Source organism: Calonectris borealis, chromosome 22, assembly GCF_964195595.1.
Source record: "Calonectris borealis chromosome 22, bCalBor7.hap1.2, whole genome shotgun sequence".
Lineage (NCBI taxonomy): Eukaryota > Metazoa > Chordata > Aves > Procellariiformes > Procellariidae > Calonectris > Calonectris borealis.
Genome location: NC_134333.1, coordinates 7,410,418 through 7,430,030, shown reverse-complemented (window position 1 = coordinate 7,430,030; position 19,613 = coordinate 7,410,418). Strand labels below are relative to the sequence as shown.

Sequence of the window (19,613 nt, the reverse complement as noted above, 5' to 3'; positions counted from 1 at the left end):
ATTTATTTACAAGGGTGTGATCCAGCAGCGGCATCACCTACCTCAGCCTTCCTGCGTGGCAGTTGCCCATACCCTGCCTAAATCCACACGTGGAGGAGGTTGGTGGTGTAACTTGAGTTCAGATGCTGCCGCAGATGGCTTCCCTTGTCCAGGCCATTCCCATTCTCACCTTAGCACCAGGGACCATCCTCAGGCCGTGCTGCTCTGAGGTGGGACACTCTATTCGCAGAGAGAGGGGACAGGACACAGCTGAGCCCCATCAGCCCTCCACATGGAGCAGCTGCGGGCGGCTCCGCTGCCCCTTCCCCAGCCTTTCCCATGTCCCCAGTCCCCTCCTTGCTCTGCAACACGAAAGATCCAGATTTGGACACATAGTCCACAGCCCTCCAGGCTGAACGCGGGTTCATGTGCCACTCTTATATCGGGTCCCCTGTGGTCTGCCAAAGTACGTGTGCCAGCAGCATCTGCTCTTCTTTGCTGCCCATGGAAAGCTTTCCTCCCCATCTCCAAAAGCAGCCGCCGTTCTTCGTATGAGCCAGTGAATGGCCCTGTTTTTCAGATCTTTTTCTCCCCGATTTTCTATTTCTTTTCCTTATTTTTTGTCTTTTTCCTTCTGGTTGACATTTATTGGATCTTGGTTTTTGTTGCTGATGCGTTTTTTGCACCCCACCGCCCTGGGCGGGTTTCTTCACCTGTAGAGAGAGAAAGGCAAGGAAGACAAGACCCGTCCCCAGGCTGCTCGGACCCCGAGCCCAGACCCCGCTGGGCTCCAGGCCCTGGTGCTGGAGCCGCCCACCCCCCCGGAGAGCCAGCTCCCAGCCTTGCACTCGGCTGGGGAGGGCACCAGTAAGTAGCAATCCCGATCCACTTCACCTCCCCTCCCTGGCCCTCGCGCTCGCCGAGGAGAGAGGGGTTTAGCTCGTGGGAGCAGCGTTTTGTGCTCAGCAGGGCCGTGGGTTAAGGGGCAGCCTTATGTGCCGTACGGGGATCTCTGCCAGGGGAGCGGGAGCAGCCCAGGTTGTGCCGTCCGAGTCCTGTGCCTGGGCGCTTGGGAAGGATTTGGCAGCATCCCGCAATGCTCCAGTCCTGCCGTCCCCTCCGGTTGTGCCCGTTCCCTGTGTGGGCTGCTGGAAGGGATGTGCCTGAGGACTGGGGGCACTGGGGGCATCAGGCCAATGAACTGAGCTTTCCTGCCAGCTGCACAACGGCAATGATCGAGGGGACAGTTTGCAGGTAAAAACGGCCTCTCTGCATGGTGTCCCGCATCCTCCCCACTCGCCGCCCTCTCCTCTCGTTGCAGATTGAGACTCATAAGCTGACTTTCCGCGAGAACGCCAAAGCCAAGACCGACCACGGCGCCGAAATCGTCTACAAGTCCCCCACCATCTCCGGAGATGCCTCCCCGCGCCGCCTTAGCAACGTCTCCTCCACCGGCAGCATCAATATGGTGGACTCCCCCCAGCTCGCCACGCTAGCCGACGAAGTGTCTGCTTCGCTGGCCAAGCAGGGCTTGTGATCGGGGTGCGGCGGGTGAAGATGAGAGAAGACAAGGAGAAAAAAAAAAAAGAAAAGAAACAAAAATAATAATCTGGCCTTCTTCCTCTGTTCCTTTTACAGCTGCTTCCCCATCCCCTAACTGGTTAATGATTTAACCTGCTTTTACTGTTCATTCAGCTCTAGCTCCAGGACTTCAAAATCAGTGACACTATGAGGTACAAAACCTCCTCTCCCCCTGCTCCTCGGAGCGCACAGCCCGTGCCCGTCCCCCACTCCCTCCCCTCGTCCCCCCGCGAGGTCCCTCACTGTCCCGGCCCTGCCTGGGGCCACCTGCCCTGGCAGGGAAGCCCACCGCCCCGGGAAAGTGGGGAGGGGGATAGAGGGGGCAGCCGCAGCACGACGCTGACCCGAGCACCCCCCACCGCAGCACAGGGCAGCGGGAGGTCCTCACGGGACGGGGATGTGACCTTCCCACGCTCGTTACCCTAACGATGCCTGGGCTGGAGGTCTGGCATGCAGGCAGCACAGGTAGCGGGTGCTGCAGCCAGGGACTGCAGGGAGGTGCCCTCCCTTTCTGCATTAAATTTGCCTGCTGATTTGGAAGAAACCTTTTGTTTTTACCTCCGAAAGCCGAGATGTGTATGAAGATAACTGCCAGGTATCCCCTAAACCCGCTCTCAGCTCCGGCAGTGGGAGTACTGGTGACGCCGGGGTATCCCATTGCGGAAGGGGCCCTGGATGGCCGTTCCCCTCTCCGTGGCTGTGCTGGAACCGCTGAGTGGATGAGTAGAGGCTTTTCCCCATTCCTTTGGCAGCCCCTCGTGTCGTAGAGTAGATTTGTCTGTATATGCTTGGACCGTGCCAGGGTGATTGTTTTCATAAACGAGCATGTGTTTAAAAAAAAAAAAATAATGCTGTAAGTAGTTTTGAGCTGCCCCGCGCCGGCTCCGACGCAGCCCAGCGAGGAGGAGCTTTGCCGAGCTCCGGGTTGTGCCCAGGCCCGGTGCCGATGGGGCAGCCCGGCACCGCATGTCTGCCGGGCGCGTGGGTGGGCGCAGAGCCACTGCCCTGCTCCCTGGGGAGGGCCGTGGGCTGGGGGGGGCTGCACCTCCCAGGGCCCGGGGACGCTGTACGAGGGGCACTCGCAGCTCCAGGGCTGGGATGGCCCCTGGATTTGGGTGCAGCTTGTAACATTTTTGGGTTGTTCTTGTTTTTTCCCTGCAAGGTCAGCTAAGAGATTGCGGAAGTGGCAGCTCCATGGCTCTGCTGTTCTCGTGCCGTTGGCAGCGGTAGGAGACAACCGGGAGGACGCGAGGGGAAGGCGCGAGGGAGGTTTTAGCTGGTGCGTGGTGGCAGCTCCCCCAGGTCCCATCCTGCGCTCGGGGGCCAGAGGCTGCTCCCTGGCACCGAACCCGCCAGCGCGCTCGCCTGGTTTGTGTTCGCTGCGTGTCACCCCCCACGGTGTCTCCTCCGCACAGCGCTAACCACCCCCCAGCACCACACAGGGGAAAAGAGCTGATATTGATTTTATTTCTTTTGCTGCTTTTGTTCCTGTGGCAACCTAGGGAGCGTGAGGGGGTGGCCTGGGGCTGTGCTGCACCCGTGGCCGTCCCCGCATGCCCCTTCTACAACCAAAGAGGCTGAGATGCCATCAGTGCAGCTCAGTGTGTGTCCTCCCTCCCTGTCTCCCCCCCGAGGGGCACCAGCCGAGCTGCAGGGGTAGAGCTGGCAGCGGCGGTGAGGGCGGAAGGGTGCCCAGCGGGGCCGCAGAGCGTGCACCCCGAGGGCCGTGCTGCAGGGAAAGCCGTGCTGTCCCAGCAAGGGGCCGAAATCCCAGTCTGGGACCCCCCTGGAACGGCGCGGGGGTCCGTGCTGGGGCACCAGTTGTCCTTGGTGCCACCGAGGCTGCTTCAGCAGCTGTTCATCGGGGCAGAGCAGCGGTTCCCCCCTGGACAGGACCCGCTCCCCTCCTTGGCGGGCGCTGAGGAACCTGCCACGCTGCTGCGGCCGTGGCACACCCTGCGCGGGCTCCAGCGGGCTTCTCTGCGCGGTGCCGGGCTGCTGCAGCGGGAGGCCTGGGGAGGACGGTTGTGTCTGGGGGGATGGCGGTTTGGGGGGGGGGTCCAACCCTTGTCTCTGCAGCCCCAGGAGCTGCTTTACTGCTGGGGAGAGGCTGGTCCAGCACCACCACAAACGGGTCAAGCGAAAGCCCACGTCCAGCTTGTCACTCGCTCCATTTCAGTTGACTCTATGATTGTAAGACTCTGTACGCCAGTCCGTGATACCTTTGTATCGGTCTAGGACGTAGGAGCCGCTGCGGTATTTTTGTCCTCTGCGAAACGAGCAAGTGGGAGAATCACCGAACACCAGTCACCCCTTTTAACCCTTTTCGGCTGCAGGACGGCGCTTAGCTGAGCCTGCCCAGCCCCGTGCCACCCCCCGGCCCCTCTGTGCAGCTCCCGAGGGACACCAACGCCCCGGGCCAGGGCCGTCCTTAGCGTGCAGCGAGCTCCAGTGAGCAGCCCCTTCCCGCTGCGAGTGTCCTCAGCTGAGCACGCATCTCCAGCCCTGTCTGCCGTCCTCCTCGCACCCCTGTCCCCGCCACGGGGGCTGCCGGGGGTCCCGGACAGCCCTTTCCATCCACCGCGTCCCCTGCTGTCCCCTTCCAGCAGCCCGAGCCACATCCCAGCCCCGGCCCCGCGTTCAGACCCAGGCCTGAGGGTTACCACGAGCAGCTGGACAGACCGACCCATGGCTTTTCCTTTACTCCACACACATCTTGGTCTGAAAAGGGTTAAAACCGGCACCGATTCAAAAAACCATGTTTCTGCACTCAAAAAAAGAAAAAATGCTTGTTAAGTGAACTTCCAGTGTCAGACTGCCGGTGGTGCTGGCAGCCCCGTGTTCCCCGCGGTGCGCTGGGGCGGGGAGGGAAGGTTTGATCTCAGTGTATCATTCTAGCTTAGCTTCTGTCTGTGAATGTCCATAGTGTATCGTGCGTTTTAACAACTGGTTTACACTGTTGCCGTAAAAGTGAATTTGGAAATAAAGTCATTACTACGATAAACGCCGCCTCTTTTGCACAGGGGAGGGAGCCGGGCAGCGCCTGGGGAGCAGGAGGGAGCTGGGACCAGGCACAGCAGGGGCTTCTCCAGCCCGCAGGCTTGGGCTCAGGCTCAGGCTCGGGCTCGGGCTTAGGCTGGGTTTTGGCCACACCGAGGGTCCGTCCTCTCCCCTCCGCAGAGGTGCACGTGCTGGGATTGCGAATCGCCCGGCAGCGGTGCCAGCACGCCGGGGCCGCAGGACCAGCTACCGGGGAGCGGTAAAGATGGGCAGGGACTTTCTTCTCTTTTTTCTTCTTTTTAAGCAGCCCAGGCTGCGGCTTCACCAGCTCCCCGTCCCTGCAGCACGCAGGGAGGCCGCACTTCCTCCTGCGGCAAACCGGGGTGCAGGAAGGCAAGGCCCTGCCCGGTGGGCAGCGCGGGCAGCGCAGGCAGCAGCCCTGCAGCCAGGAAGCCCAAGATTTATTTTTGGCTCACTGCGTGACCATGGACAAGGCGTTTTCTCAGCTCTGCCCCCGCAGCACCAGTGAGCACCGGGGCTGTTCAGGGGCTGCTTCGAACCACAGCGACGCCTCGTTCCAGTTCCGGCCACCTCCAGCCCGTCACAGCTGCAGCTCTCACAGCCCACGATCCCCCGTTACCGGCCCTTCAGCGGCCACAAAGCAGCACCACGAGCCCTTTGCTCCGCACCTTCCCCGGGACTCAGCCGCCTTGCGCAGGTCAGGAGTTTCCAGCAGCTGCTGGTGCAGCCTTTGCTTTTCAGATTGGGTTTTTCCTCCCCTATTAATTACTTGTCACGAACCCGGTGATGCCCGGGTTGCTGCCTCCTACTTCTTTGATCATCTGGCTAATAATCACCCAGCACCTTCCTGTTTCCCATCCACTCCGGCAACGAGGCACAAAGTGTAATTCTCTTACCTTGCAAATTTAAGAGCACCCAAGGAAGTCGCCTCCCACCGCTTGCCTCTTGCGAACACTCAGCTTCCACAGCAAAACCCACCGCGAGGGCAAACAACCTGCACAAACGGCACCTGGCTGCGAATCGGCAGCAACCCCGAAAACGTGAAATAAAACCCGCGCGGTCTGACCGAGCGACGCGAGGCAGAGCTCGGTCCTCCTGAGCTCTCCCAGGGAAGCGCCACCAAGCCCCGGTCCTGCTCCATCACAGATCCCAGTGCAAAGCCCAAATCCGGAGATCCCGCCGAACAATTCCTCTTTTCACTGACAATAACTGCTGGGAAATAACGTTATAAAGGAAAAAAAGAGGCCATTCAAACGCACGGTGGGAGGGAAGCGGCTGATCTGCCCGAGACCGGGCTGAGCGTGCGGAAGGGCCCTTCCGCTTCCCAACCCGGCCTTTCACAAACACACGTTGCATAGAATATTCTGTTTTAATTTTTTTTTTAATCTTTTCTTCTTTTTTTTTTTTTATAAGCACATTTGTGCTTTGCCAACAGAATCAAGACATTAACAAAGATCAGCTTCTCGGAAGAAAAGCATTTCTATATAACAAGGACATTACACAGCTCAAAGCAGGAAAAGAAAATATTTACAAAATACAAGGTGGTTTTTTTTTGTGGTTTTTATAATGCTAAAAGGGTTATTCAGAATTTTCAACCTTATAAATAGAAAAGCACTTATGCAGAGGGATATGGTAGCACTGTTGTTTTTTTTAAAGAAACGATGACAAATCCTTTAAACTAGAACAGAACCAAAAACACTAGATAATGTTGAAAATTGTGAAAACCCCAACCATTAAGCAGTTTAGCTACTATTTCTTTACGATTACAAAATGGAAAAAAAAAAATATGTCCTTTGTATTTTTTTTTCCTTTTTTTTTGGTGATGTGATTATACATAAGACAGGCACAATGCTAGCAACAGGACAGGGACCAATAGCCACACCGTTGGGATCAGAAAGCGTTACAGATGGGAACGGTGTGCGGGATCCGGGAGTCACTGCGGGTGCGGAAGGGCCGGGGGGGGCGGGAGGGAGGGGAGGAACAACAGCGAACTCGGTTTCAAAATAAAATACCTGTCAGGAGGTGGCACGTCGGACCGAGGACTGGGAAATGAAACAGCATCGACACCCGTGTCGGACCGCGTGTGAAGTGGAGCGAAGCAGTGGTGACAGGTCCCATCCCCCCCAGCCCCCCGACACCTGCCCTCCTTCCCCTTTTCTGAGACCAAACCCACCTACGGGGACCACCCCGCCGGGCAACCCGCCCCTGCCACGTCCCGCTCCTGTCCCGGGAGGCTCCCGCCGCCGCCCGCCGCTCTCGGCGGCTCCTCGGTGCTGCGGCCCGGAGCCGCCCTCAGCACCCCAACCCTCCAACCCCGCGGGGAGGGGGGACGCGAGGGCAGGGCTCAGGCGTCGGCCGCAGACCCGCGTTTCCCCGCTGAAAGCTGCTGCTGGGCCGGGCCAACAGCCACGTCCCCGAAGGGCGTCGTGACTTCTGCTCCCGCTTGAAGCATCCGACCGCACCGGGCCGGGGACTCTCCCCTCCCTGCCTTCGACCCAGGAGAAACAACGCGAGGTGCGAACAAGGCTGCTTCCGAAACCCCGCTCCTCCCGCGCGGAGCTGTGCGTGAAGCGGCTAAAAGGGCCCTTCCTCCTCCCCCGACGGACAGGGCAGCCAGACCTCGGCACAGCACGCGGCTGCTCCCAAACCAGGAGAGAAGGAAGGAGGTGGCGGGCGGCCCCGGGGGGCAGCGGGGAGATCGGGGTGGGGGCAGAGTCACCCCTCGGGATACCTGGAACTACAACCTAGGGGAGGAAAACGCCGGAGGGTGGAAGTGCAGGGCAGGCGCTCTGCACGTGAGGACAGACGGACAGCTAGTGAAGGTTGCAATCCCAAGACATCACTTTTCACCACTAATTTCACTCCACTAAAACCTTTCAGGGAAGGGGGGGTAGCGGGTTAAGAGAAAAAGACACCCTTTTGCTTGAGAAAAACTATCCCCGAAGTCTGCTAGTCAGCTAAATCCTGTGCTCTAGTTTTATACACCTAAGAAGGGAGGGGAGGAAAGAGGGAGGGGGGTCTGGTGGGCTGCTCCCCTCCCGAGGCTTCACTCCGCTGGGAGGAATCTGGGGGCTCTCATTCGTGTGACAAGGAAACATGGAGGGGGGGGGAAAAAACCAAAACAAAAAAAAAAAAAAAAAAAAAAGAAAACAAAAAACAGTTTCTAAACTCCTTAAATTCACTAAAAACTGTGAAAATTCCCGGCAGGATGTTTGAATATCAAACGCAGATTTTGGAAGCTTTTAATGCCAAGAGTTAGTTCTGTGTGTTGGTTTTGCTCATGTCTTCCCGTATGTCTCTATCTGTGCGCTGGCCGCTGAACTGCTGCGGAGGAAGAGGAGGAGGAGGGTGTCGCCAGGGGGGTTCGGCTCTTGAGGCTGGCCAGGTTGGGCAAAGCAGAAGTGCCATCGGTCTCCCGGGAGGATTTACTGCCTGATGTGCGCCGGGTGCAGCGCCACGACCGGTCTTGGGGGTCAGATTGGTCCTCGCACTCTGTCCTGGGATCGTACAAGAGTGGGAAGGTGCGTCGCTCCCAGGGCTGCACAGCCTAAAGGGAAGAGACACCAGGCTATGGAAAATCCTCCGGAAAAGCCATTCTGCTCCCTCTCCACGCGCGACTCCGGCTGCCCGCAGCGGCGCTCGGAGCAGGCAGCTAGGCAGCTCAGCCTAGCCTCGTTAGCAGCGCGTGGAAAGCTTTAGCGCATCTCGTGAGGACGCGGCAGCCTCCAAACCGAACCAACCGCTGGAAAAGCATCCTGCTGCTGATGCCGAACGGCACCACGCTCTACACCTCGTCCGGCCGAGCGTTTGGACAGAATTTCCCACCTGCAGGTTTTCCAAGCTGTCTCCCCACAACGAGGAGGATGAAACAGCCAAGTTTGAGCATCAGATTTACCTTTACACCCACCTGCAGCAGCCACTGCAGCGCTCGGACCTTCCCGCCAGCCTCCAGGAAGAAAACCAGAGCGAACGGCCACAACCAGAGCCAGCACCCACCTGCTCATCAAGGCCGGCCTCGGGCGTGGAGCAACGGGTGTCCTCGCTGGACAGGAGCCGCATGGAGTCACGGGAGAGGGGGGTGAGGGGGGCAGAGAGCAGTTCGGGGCTGATGGGGCTGCGCGGTGAGTGGGTGTGGGACAGCTCCGCATGGAAGTGGCAGTTGCCCACGTCGGGGGATGCCGGTTGGGGAGTCGAGGGGTTCCCCAGCTGGGGGGTCGTCCGTCCGTCTGTCGATCTGTAAGACCTGAGAGAGGAAGACATCGGAGAACCTGGTTTCAGTCCCAGCTGCGCTTCCACCACCCAGGCCACTCACTGATGCCACCCTACGATCCCTTCCACCGCCCCCTCCTCGGGAGCAGCCGTACGATGGGGAATGCCGCGGGGATTTGGTGCGGGCACAAGCAGGGAATGCCGCAGCCCAGAGGTTAAACTCATCCAGGCTCATCTTTGTCCCATCTCCACTGTCTCAATGCGGCTTTGCAACACTGACGCTGCTCTCCTGAGGTTACGTGTCCCACACATCTCCTACGCCGCGAGTGCTGCATAAATACCACGACGAGAAGCCGCCCTATGAAATCAGACACTTCAAAATCGGTTTCTCCAAGTGTTTCCACCATCCACATGCCGTGTGACACCAGGCAGTTCAAGAACCAAGCGTAGTGAATCAGTAATGCTGAAAATGCAGCCAGTTCAACAGTTGGGCGTAGGAGGAGCACTGTGAAACCCCTAGACTTCAGAAGATTTAAAACAAGAATTAAGAAAGTTTGAGCACCTACACAGATTCCCAGATAAAACACCCCCAGGCTGCAACCAGAGAAACCTAACTGGAGTCCCCACATCTGTGTGCGACTCTTCAAGACGAGCTGCAACAGCAAGTGGCAATCCGGGATTGCCAAGGATCCGATTCCAAAATCTACCTCGGCCAAAACGTTCATCAGAACATACAAACCCAGCCCCAATTAGACTAATAAAACAGCTACACCTGCAGCCAGCTAGACAGAGTCAACGCGCTGAGTCAAGATGCAATTTAAGAGCTGCTACAGGAAAAAACCAAACCCATCTGTTACACACACGAGGCAGGAAGACCACAAGACGCTCAGCAGATCTGCTGGAGCAGGTCACAAGGAGAATGACACTTAAGGGAAACCAAGCGAGTTCACCCCAGTGTTTACTGGTTATTACCTGGCCCAGGTACTCCCCAGGCAAGGAGCAAGGTACTGGCTGAATCACACCAGCAAGAAGTTACCAGGCCACGAGGGGCTCCAACCACCTCTAAAGAAAGACTAAAGCAGCCGCAGAGAACAACCCCCGCGTCAGCCCAGGCTGGGAACTGCGGGACCGAGCAAGGATCCCGCTGAGGAGGAGCTCGGGACGTGGCAACCGCCAAGCTGAACTGGGCCAAGTCACTCTCAGCACAAACGCAGCAAACCACGTCCTGGGTTGCGCTGAGGAACGCGGCCAGCGGAGCAGGGAGACTTACATCCCCATCTCTCCCTGCCGGGGAGCTGCACTGGGAATACTGGCCCCAGCTCTGGGGGAATCTCCATCCTTGGAAGCATTCACGCCATGGCCAGAGAAAGCCATGGCCAACCTGGCCTTCTGCTGGCAGCAGTCCTGCAGGAGGCTGGACCGGAGACCGCTGGAAGTGCCTTCCCACCAGCATTTCTAAACTATGAGATGAAGTTTGAGTTCACCTCAATGACCAAGCCAGGACCTCAACAGAGCACCCTTCACCACCGTCCTCACAAGAGGGTCTTTAGAGAAACGAAGCTATGGTGAAGTGCTATCAGCTGTGAGAAACTGGCTGAAGAAGTTTGCAAAGAAACACCAAAACGTCCCACGCTCCACCAGCACTGGGAAATGCAGCTGCAGATGAAACGAGGCAGCAGCAGCACAAATGGAATTTGACAAATGCTACCTTTGCATTTGCAGAAACAACCTTGCACGATCGCAGACACCCGACAGGGCTAAACTGAAACCACAACCAGACGCAGACGACCGGCTGCATGTTTGCACGCAGTTGTAGTTCAGCACTCATCTCTGCCCAAGTGCAGAGTGGATCAAAACCAAACAAAGCATCGGAAATCAAATGGAGAAGAGCGAATCTCTTCTTATGCAGGTTTATGATGAGATCAACAGCTGGAAACTGTGTGCGGTTTTAGACGCCCACTCACAAAAAGACACTGCAGAAAGGGAATCAAGTGTCAGGCGATCAGAGGGAGGGAAGGACGCGTATATAAATGGAACAGAGAAACGGCATTGCTGAAGCAATCGAGCAGAGATGCGGCAGCCAGCATGACACTGAGAACAACCGCTGCTCCTTGTTCGTGCACGAAGGATGCCCAGCTCACCCTCTTGTTTTCCCCTGGATTCCCAAGCTGGTGCACCAGCCTCCACACTTGAGAGCGGTGAAAGTGCTTGAGAAAGCAGAATCCAAACAGACGGTGCAAGAGTCGGCTGGCTGCAACTTAACCGGTGTGCAACTTTACCCCAACCTAAGCAAGACTACGCCCCACTCCTACAAGGGCTCCTCAAGCTGCTCTTGTGACGGCGATCAAACCTTCCAATACCAGCACAAGCTTTTAGCCGTTTTCATGGATCAGCCGATCTAATAAAGCTGCTCCCAAGAGCATCCCACTCTGTGGGGAACGACACCTTGGCCAAGAGAAACCCACCGCTCCCTTTTTGCATCCCAATGCTGCCGGTGCGCTGGGGCAGCCCCTGCCAGCACCGCGGCAGTGCCGAGGAACCGTGCCGGCAGGCAGGAACCGTACCTGCTGCCCCGCCGCTGCGGGGGCATGCTCGTGCTCCAAAGCCACCGGGCCCGCTCCATCTCTTCACACTTGCCATGCCGAGCACCGAAGGCCGAATCAGACAAGTCCTCGATCTGGAAAGGGAACGGTACAGGGCTCGGTCAGGGCTTTCTTATATTAAACACACATCTACGTGCAGTTTTTCCAGCTACAGCATGAATTTAAATAAATGTTTATGTCTGGAGGGAGGCAAATGGTTCAGTGAGTGCAAGAGCGCTTTATTAAACTGAGCCTGCATTGCTTAGGAAGAGATTAAGAACTAAAAACCAAAGGAAAGCCACTTATCCCAGAATGGAAGCGCTCACACAGAGGTTTGAGGAAATACCATCATTATCAGTTTAGCTAAAATAATAACTATAGCGGTGTGAGTGGTCACAATTTCTTGATTAGACTGTTCCATAAAAAGACTGCTGCCCAGAGAGGTCTCCTGTCAGCAATCAGACCTCGGATTCAGCTGTACCCAGCCAGTCAATCCAACTCCTGCCTTATCGCGCCTTTCCTGAAAAGGAACCGACACCAGGCTGGTTTCTACAAGGCCGATTGTGCCATTTTGTGGCAAAAAAGGAAGAGACTCCGCACCTCCCTGCTGAGATCCCTGTGTCCGCTCCCTTCCGGCATCCTCCGTGGACGCTGTTCAGCTGCTCCCAACCCCATCCCGCGCTAACTCGGGAATAACAGCCCTCTTACCTCCTCGCTGTCTTCATCAGGGTTTGCTTTCAGAGCACTGATGTCCACTTCACGCCAGCTGCAAGACACAACGTCGGAGGGCCGTCAGTCACGGGCACGGCCAGGCTCAGCAGCACATGCCCTGCACGCACTAACGCTGTCTTTTGGGAAAGAAAAAGTACAAGCCTGCCACGATGAGCGACATAGGCTCAGTTTTAAGCCAAGTGGCCGCATTTGTCTACCAAAATCCCTCCTGGGCTATCAGACAACGGTTTCTCCCCTTCCCCTCTCAGCCTGCTCCATTTTGAGCACAGCTTTTCGCAGTGGGTTTGCACCCGCTGAGTGCAACTCTGGGGCACAGGCAGGAGATGTCCTTCCACGTTGGAAGGATGGAGAGCGCGGCTACCCGTGTCCTCCTGCTGCAGCCCTTCCCTCCTGCCCCCCTGCCCAGCTCCTGGCGCTGGCCTGGCAGCGTGGCTGAAGCCTGCCAAGGGCAGAGGAAGCAGAGCAGATGCTGCAGCATTTCCTCCTCTTCCTCTGGCTCAGCAAGAGGCTCCCTCCCTGCCCCGCTCTGAACAGGGCCTGGGAAGAGCATGTAGGACCAGGAGGAAGAAAGAGGTAAGTTGGGAAAGAGATCTGGAAAACTGGGAGAGAAAAGGACTGGAAACTGGGCAGTTTGCGTGAAGAAGCTGGACCAGTGCTGCAGCGAGTCGGCACACTCCCACGGAGCACTCAGGTGTGAAAACCAGCAACTGATCTCGTCCACGGTGTTGATCCAAGAACATCCAAACAAGGGCTGCCAGCTCACCTCCTTGCACTCAGCTTGGGCAGGGAAAACTTCTGATTCCTACCACGTCCCAGGCATGGCCGTGCATCTCCTGACCGGTGGGACCCAAGGCAGTGGCCCTCCTGCTCTGCAGCGTTAACCCAGCCCAGGCACCCACCACCCAGCCCGGACACGTGCAGAGCTGGGAAACCACCAGGACCTTTGGCTCAACACACTCAGCAGCAGGACAGAGGACAACCAGGATGAGTTTAGGTTGCACAGAGACCTGAGCAAGGCAGCTAGTTAGTGAGGGACACTCAAACAACACATTCCCTAACTCAGCAAGTCTGCACCAACGATATGATCAGAAGTTTTCCAAACTTTCTCCTCCCTTCAAGGAAGAAGAAAGCCCCTTTCCTCACCAGGAAAGTTGCACAGCCTGGGATGCGACAACCCCGCTGGAGCCAGGGATCGGGCACGTACCTGGGTGTGAGGATCTCTTTGTACTGCAGTTTCTCCACACGAGTCGTTGCAGCAACGGACATCGGGATGACAATGTTGTTAATATCGAATGAACTTTCGCCTCTCCTCCTTCTTGGCTGCTGTAACACGAAGACAAGAACCACGTGAGGAAGGGTTGTAGGTTTTGTCACGCTAAGTCGTTGATGGAAAAAGGACGTGGCCTCATATGAAATGGCCTCGTATGACCTATGGAGACTCCAGAACCAACAACAATTTGCATCAGAATGGAGTTCACCTACTGCTTGCTGGAACGTCCTCTTCCCAACCAAAAATCCTTATTTTGTAGGGTACAAACAAGGGCAAGGGCTGCAGTGGTCCTGCAGGCGCTGAAGCAAGGTGAGCAAGGGCTGCTGAGCTCCAGCCACCATCTCCACACTGGCACCAGCCGCTGCACAGCCAGGCGGATCAGGAGATCGATCCGGCTGATAAACTGACACAGCAAGAAGAAAAGTCTCCCATATAATCCAATTCCCTACCGCCAACGTGAAGAAAGCAATGAGATCATCAGGAAAGAGGGAAGAACGATCCTGTTTGGAAACAGCCCCACTGCTCATGTCCCTGCAGGGGTGTCACCCTGCACAGGTGACACTGTGACGGAGGAGGAACGTGAAACAGGCAGACAGAAGTTCATCTCAGGTTATGACAGCTGTACGAAGAGCCTAACAGCTTCCATCTGTATCGTGCTTTTGACTGGAATAGATTTTCTAAGACAGAAATAAGCTCCACACTTATCTATTTAAACCTGGTTGAACGCTGGGTGCTCTCCTACCATCTGTCTATCCAAAAACCTCCCCCAAACCTGTGACAGCAGCACTGCCGATACAGTGACATGAATCCTCACGGATCAGCCTGATACGGAAACGGCCCATCTTCCCAACAGACTCCTCTGCAGTTTACCATGTTCTCTGCCTCCTTTGATCCCTGCGGCTTTTAGTATAGAAACACGCGGGAACCCAACTGCCAGGGACCTGCCACAGCCAAATCCCGGGACTCGCGTGAAGCTGGATGAGGACGGAGTGGGTTGGCAACTATTGCCATGGCGGCGAGGAAATCCCAACGTGTCACTGCCAACAGTGAGGCTTGACCCACCCGCCGGGGAGCACGTGCAAACCTGCGCCAGCCTGCGATGCCTGAACCCAGGACGCGGAGCGTTGAGCCCAGAGATCAGACCGCAGCGCCCGCAAGGCTCTTGCGGGACTCGGCGGCTGAAGGGAAGACACTTCATCCAGCTTTTCTGAACGAGCTTGTGAAAGAGCAGCAGAAAAGGCAGCAAGAGAAGACCAAGATGTGCGTGCGAAACACAAGGAAATGTCATCTTGACACGCTAGAGCTGCTGAGAAGAGCTGACCTCTTCTCCAAAACACCTAGCGCATTCAAGCCAAACCACCACTGCTTGTTGGGTTCCTCAGTCACCCCGTGCCGCTACAGGGTGTGTCACTGATGTCACGGCTGATGTCACAGCTGTGAACTAGGTTCCGCAGTGAAGGAACCCAGCCAGGACCTGGCAGCCCCAGAGCAACGAGCTTGGAGCAAGGACGAGGGCACCCAAGGTTGAGCTGGAAGTGGTGCCCTCAGCTCTGCCATGGACAGATGCCTCTTAACCACCCTGGTTTCACTACCAGGGTTCGAGGAGACCTGCTCCATTATCCCTGGGTCACATCCAGCTTAGGCTGTGGCACTCACTGGACTGGCCAGGCAGAGGCCAGGTTCTTCACTGGGACACTTAAGAGTTCAGCAGAATTCAGTCCTTTAATCAAGGGCTTCCGTTAATGTGGGTCAGGCGCCGGGAGGACGGATGACGTGTGGCGGAGGAGCGGTGTCATCGACCTGTCCCAGAGCACGGTGGGAGGGGGTTATGGTCCCGCTCACGGACAGCTTTTAGACACAGCTTCACAAAGGTCCCAAATCCTGCCATCCTTTAGCATTTTGGGAGGCCGAGCGTGTCTCAGAAGACAGTATGGGTTAAGCAACTGCTGAAGCTTGCGTATAGGTGAAAGTTAAGGTCTCGACCACCGCTGGTGTACCACCGCCCTGGGACTCAGCCCCAACCCCATTTACAGCCCCGTGCCACCGAGGCCATGAAGGGAAAACTACCCCAGTGGAAGCACCGCCGCACCAGCAGCAGCACACTGCTGCTGCTCAGCTCTCCTACCCCTCCTCCTGGCATCCCCAGACAACTTCAAAAACCAAAACCCGAACCTGGAGCAAAGCCAGGGGACTACTGAGAACAGGAACATTTACCAGCAGTTTCTGAGCTCAGAGAACCTGTCATTGCAGCTGACTGGCTCTCTGCACAACCAACGTCAATCCAGGAACCCCAGCAGACCCAGAGTCAGAGTAAAAAAGAGGGTCAGCAACCCTACCACCGGCTGAACCAACGGGTCCAGCACGGTAAGAGAGATAATTAAGCACTCTCAAGCCTAAGATGCCTGAACTGCTCAAAAGCTGAGACGCCATGGTGGAGCTGAGCTCAGAAACCTCTCCGGAAAGGCACTAGGTACTTACGGCTGTGCTGGAGGTGCCCTGTGAACTCGTGCTGGCAGGAGCGGAGCCTTCCGAGGAGGTGGACAGTTGCCGTGCTATAGGGCTGTGAGGTGTGGGGGTTGCAGCTGCTGACAAGTAGCTTGGGCCACCAACGTCCGTGTGATGCTTCAACACTACAGAAGGAGGGAGGGAGAAAATGAAGAATGACGTTAGCAAAAAAAAAACCACCAAAGTGGGGTGACGGTGGATAGGAAAGGACCATGTGCACCAGAAACGGCCAGTGTTGAGGAGCACTTTGCATGAAAGAGAAGCACCTTCTGATGGCGGCTGCCAGCTTGAGAGGCCCTGGGGGAAGAAGCAGTTAGAGCACACGAGGCATTGCTGCGGTGGCGACCAGGCCCAGAAGCAGTGCGTTCCCCCTTCTCCGAGGCTGAAGGGGGAGAGAGGCTGGATATGCAGCAAAGCCCAAGCTCCCCCCGAGAGACCTGGCCGTGGGAGCCTACCTTCACTCCTCTCAGATGAGCAGTCTCGCAATCGCTTTTTGTCATAGGCAGGAGGCTGGACAAGCGAGCGCTCTGGCGCTCTCTCGGCCTTGGACACGGCCGTAAAATCGTCTAAAGGCGGCCTGTGTGCCTTGTCTGGTTGGATTTTTTGATGTGAGCGCTCTGAGGAGGGGAACAGAGAAAGAGCTATGAAACGCCTGTTTTCACCTCTCTTTCTGTTGGCACAGGAGACTCGGGCAGAGTTTACCAGCTCCATAAATCCAGACAGGTCGGGCTCAACACCGTCAGGGCGCTGGAGAGAGGTGCTCAGGGCAGAACGAGCTGCAGTACCGCCCGTGCCGGCATGAGCACAGCCTCAGGCTGAGCGAGAAGAGGTCCCTACGGACTGAGACCAGCCTGAACTCCACAACCTGCACACACTTCACCTTCAGCCCTGGCCTGCGACACCACGGCCTCATCCCCGAGAGCTTAATTTGAAGGGTATCCTCCTCGCTCCTCCCAGACTGCACGGCTGTCGGGTACGAGACTGGGCAATGTTTCTGGACGCGGCGGAGGCAGGGAGGACACTTACTGGCTGCAGTGAAGAACGAATTCACCAGCTTGTGGCGGTCCTTGCGAGCAGGGTCAGACAGGCTGCTGGTAGGCATGGGGGCTCTGTGCTTGAGCGAGAGCTTTTTGGGAGGTTTCATTTTCTCGTAGGGTTTGTTCTGCCACTGAGATTTCAACATGCTCTGGAAGTGCAGGCTCGTCGGCACATCTGCAGAGGGACACGAAACATGGCATTCAAATCAACTAAATCATGCACCAGAAAGCTGCGGTACCATAATCCTCTCCCAGTCCCCCAGTAAGAACACCCTCCCACAAACACACAAGCATTGACTGTAAAACCCAGGCTTGCCTACCCCTTCCTCGCATTCAGGCAGGACCTGCAATGTTAGGACCCAACGTTTCTAATCTGAAGCTCTTTGAGAGAAGCACAGCCCTACGGGATTCACAGCCCGAGTATATCCTGGCAGGAGAATGAAGCCTTTGTCAGAAAACCATGCGTCTTTACCACCGAGGGTATCCCATGTACTGCCACGCTCAGTTCTGCTATCTCAGATCTGACTTCCAAGAATCTGAGATATCTCAGCACATCAAATCTACAGAGGTACGGGCTGGAAGAGAGAATTTCAGCTTAAATCCTCAATTTCAGGTCAAGCCAAAAGCCAACCGAGTACGGTCTGACGTTAATCCACCCGATGTGGCACCTCGGCCATCCAAGGGAAGTTGTGTAAGCGAGCACACTTCAGAGGCTCAAAGAGCAGAAGTACCGCTGCTTGCCGGGAGCTCCCCAGGCAGGGGCCAGGTCACGCAACCATCTGCAAGCAGGCAAACTCACGGGTAATTATCTGGGTAACTGATGCATTTCGAGCCTGCAGTTTCTGTGCATACCACGATCACGGTAATCCACAGTACCTGTCCCTATTTAACCCTGCGTCTCACAACGAGCACAAGTACGCTGTACCGCTGTGAAATTCGGCAGACGCTACTTTTGCTCACATTCCTCAAGCTTCGTTTCTCCCACATCCCACACAGACGTGCACTCCTGACCTTAGCCGAAACACAGAACACTAATGAGATTATTCAGTGTATTTCTTGTGCAGATAGGCTAAGGTAGACTATAAAAAACATGAACTGGAGTAGTAAACTACTCTAGCCTCTGGAGACCCACAAATAAGCCTTCCTTTCATACTCATAGCTTCAAACTTCAGATTTGATCACCAACTACTGCTGCCTAAGTCTCCTCCAAGGCCCAGCTCTCTTTTATATGCCCGAGGGCCAAAATCCTAGTTCAGAAAAGCGTTACAACCTTTAGGGTTAACAGGAGAACTACTGAGACATGAATTTATCTTCTCCAACTACACCCATAAGATCATTCTACACCAGCATTTGTGGTTTGACATGCCACCCATCTGCTCTCCTCCCCCAGTACAGACCAGCAGACCATCGCCAGCAGGACACGCAGCCCGACGCAAACTCACGCTGCCACAACTAGGAGTTAAAAGCATTAAAATGAGCATCGGTAGTACAAACAGCCCTCCCCCACATCTCTCAAGCTCACATGACATTTTCACAGGGACTCTGAAGCAACCCTGAGCAGAGATGAACCTTCCCAGGCCCTGCACGAGGACCAAAGCTCCTCACTCTGCGCCTGCAGAGGGGACGTGGAGGCAATTAGGAGCTGCCGTGGGATTTAGAAACTGCATCTAGATAATCTCAGAGGGCACGCGGCAGAGATTCAAGCCCGGTGGGTAGTCTCAACGGCTGATATCTGAACTCCTCCCCAATATTTCCCCACCAATTCCAGGGACTGGAAAGCCCCAGCAGATCCAGGCAGGCAAACGGGATGGAGAGAGCCGGCAGAGCACGGGCTGGAGTCGGCTGTCATTAATAAGGGGAACTTGACTCTCGGGGAAAAAGCCAGGACAAGCTGCATTTCAAGTGCCTTGATGGTTAAAGCTCTGGTTTAGCCCATCCATTTGCTAGGGAAGGGCTATCACAGTGCGATGGCAGCTCTTTGGCCACCACTACTGGTTTGTGGAGACATGTCCCAAAGAACAGAGAGGGGCCAAGCCAGTCCTTTAAGGACGTTGCCAGCGAGGCTGCAACACCACTGTGTTGGAGTGGTCTGACTTTGGGAAAACGGCCTCTTCTCTGTTAATTTTTTGCCTTCTCCTGAAAATTCATCCCGTCCCAGCAGCCCACATATCTGTGGAAGGACGGGACAGGTCAGAGGGAAGGGAAAAATCCAAGACAAAACTTTGTCAGCAGAAAATGAGTTATTTGCTGGTTTGCCACTGCCCTGCTGTCAGCACTGGTTGCACCAGAGTCTGTGCAGCAAGTGTCACCGTCACTCCTCCTCCTCCTCCTCCTCGGCCGAGCGGTGCAGGCCTCCCGGGGACCGGCAGATGGCAACCACACTGAGCCCGAGAGCCCCGGCTCTCATCTCCCCACCAAGGTTATTACATCATCTGAAAATTCCCAGCGAGAAATCAGATGAACCAGAAAAAAAAACCCGAAAGGAAGGGGACAAAGCGCTTACGAAGCGCAAGTGCAAGGGGTTAAAAGCCGCGATGTGGGTGCCCCGCTTGCCAGAAGAATAAATGATCTTTTTCCTCCTGCGGCGCCTGGCAATTTTGCCCTTGGCAAACTGCACCGGAGATCCCCGGCTGCTGGCACCGGAGGAGCCCCGGAGAGACAGGCTCAAAGTGAAAGTCAGCACATGCTCACAGCTCC

The 19,613-nt window shown here is 56.2% G+C and overlaps 2 protein-coding genes across 33 annotated transcripts in view; one reads left to right on the top strand and one right to left on the bottom strand.

Annotated features, from left to right (window-relative positions):
* MAPT (microtubule associated protein tau) overlaps nucleotides 1-7,684 on the top strand; it is a 60,023-nt gene extending 52,339 nt beyond the window's left edge. For 23 of the 27 annotated variants that reach the window (XR_012676895.1, XM_075171301.1, XM_075171315.1 and 20 more), the window contains one exon: nucleotides 1,301-2,409. Coding sequence is in view for 25 of the 27 variants with exons in the window: in XM_075171301.1 (XP_075027402.1) it covers nucleotides 1,301-1,516 (216 nt within the window). In the remaining 2 variants the exon portion in view is untranslated. Of the gene's footprint in view, nucleotides 1-698; nucleotides 855-1,300; nucleotides 2,840-3,639 lie in introns of those variants that run through there. The other 4 variants (XM_075171310.1, XM_075171303.1, XR_012676893.1 and 1 more) reach the window with 3 other exon arrangements.
* KANSL1 (KAT8 regulatory NSL complex subunit 1) overlaps nucleotides 5,944-19,613 on the bottom strand; it is a 101,406-nt gene continuing 87,736 nt past the window's right edge. For 3 of the 6 annotated variants that reach the window (XM_075171292.1, XM_075171294.1, XM_075171295.1), the window contains 8 exons: nucleotides 16,906-17,091; nucleotides 16,335-16,496; nucleotides 15,853-16,004; nucleotides 13,309-13,427; nucleotides 12,081-12,138; nucleotides 11,355-11,467; nucleotides 8,578-8,824; nucleotides 7,808-8,128 (listed from right to left, as the gene is read on the bottom strand). In XM_075171292.1, coding sequence (XP_075027393.1) covers nucleotides 7,880-8,128; nucleotides 8,578-8,824; nucleotides 11,355-11,467; nucleotides 12,081-12,138; nucleotides 13,309-13,427; nucleotides 15,853-16,004; nucleotides 16,335-16,496; nucleotides 16,906-17,091 — 1,286 coding nt within the window. In that variant the 3' untranslated portion in view covers nucleotides 7,808-7,879. The other 3 variants (XM_075171291.1, XM_075171293.1, XM_075171296.1) reach the window with 3 other exon arrangements.